The sequence below is a fragment of the Volvox carteri genome (genome assembly GCF_000143455.1).
Source record: "Volvox carteri f. nagariensis unplaced genomic scaffold VOLCAscaffold_329, whole genome shotgun sequence".
Classification (NCBI taxonomy): domain Eukaryota; kingdom Viridiplantae; phylum Chlorophyta; class Chlorophyceae; order Chlamydomonadales; family Volvocaceae; genus Volvox; species Volvox carteri.
In genome coordinates this window covers 11971-12910 of record NW_003307861.1, presented here as the reverse complement: position 1 = coordinate 12910, position 940 = coordinate 11971, and the positions used below count along the sequence as shown (strand labels likewise).

General features: G+C 64.1%; 1 protein-coding gene across 1 annotated transcript in view; it reads left to right on the top strand.

The window, feature by feature from the left end:
* Positions 1-315: 315 nt before the first annotated feature.
* VOLCADRAFT_108666 (uncharacterized protein) overlaps positions 316-940 on the top strand; it is a gene marked incomplete at its 3' end in the record, with an annotated part of 8606 nt that continues 7981 nt past the window's right edge. Inside the window, exon 1 of the mRNA XM_002959529.1 lies at positions 316-749. Coding sequence (XP_002959575.1) covers positions 501-749 — 249 coding nt within the window. The 5' untranslated portion in view covers positions 316-500. The remainder of the gene's footprint in view (positions 750-940) is intronic.

The window sequence follows — 940 nt, the reverse complement described above, 5'->3', positions numbered from 1 at the left end:
CTGCAAAATCTGGTCCGGCCTTCCCCGAAATTCAAAGAGCACGTACAAATTTCAGAAAGTTTTTTGACCCCTCCCCGAACAAAGCGATCACGAACTATAAGTAGCACTACGGTACTAACTGTCAGCGAGTTCTGGAGCCCTTGCTACGTCGCCCGCTAAGTCGCGGCGAACTCCGTGCTATTCTTGGAGAGGCGAAATGCAGCGTCTGTATGCGCACCCGCACTCAGCTCGCCAAGAGCAGAACAGCCAATCCTGCGGCTGCGGCTGCTGGCCACGCCCCCGCCCCCGCCGCCGCCGCCGCCGCCGCCGCTCCAGACGCCAGCAGCGGCACCGCATGCGACCACCACGGAAGCGCCGCCGCCGTGCAACTGCCGGCCGCCGCTGCCGCTGCCGCCAGCGGCGGCGGCAGCGGCCTTAGCTGCTGCCCCCACTGCCATTGGGGCTGGGTGTGTGACGAGCATCGTACTGCCTACCTGACGGGGCCTCACGCCGCGGTATGTATGTCGTACCAGCACATGAACGAGAGTCAGCTGCTGACACACCGGTACCTAACCGCCACGGGCCGGCTGCCCAACTACGTGCCTGACAAGCCGCCGCCGCGACCCACGGGTCATTCGAGCGGCGGTGTTTGGGAGCCCGTGCCGGCAGGCTGGGCGGCGTTTCGGGCGTGGCGGCCGCTACCAGCTTTTGACGGCGCAATGATGTGTCTGCTGAGCAAGCGAATGTCGCAGGCGTTGACGGTAATCCAGGTACGATGTACGGTGTACGGAGACGTGATCACGGTGTTGTGGGGCCGCCCAACCCGAGCGCTCGCAGTGCCAAGCGGGCTCAGACACAGCGCATCCGCAAGGGCATGAGCGCACATGAACGAAAACGCGCCAACGCAGTGCGTGCCTCTTGGTCTATGAGGGGAGTTGTAACTTATCGGGGGGGGGTCTGG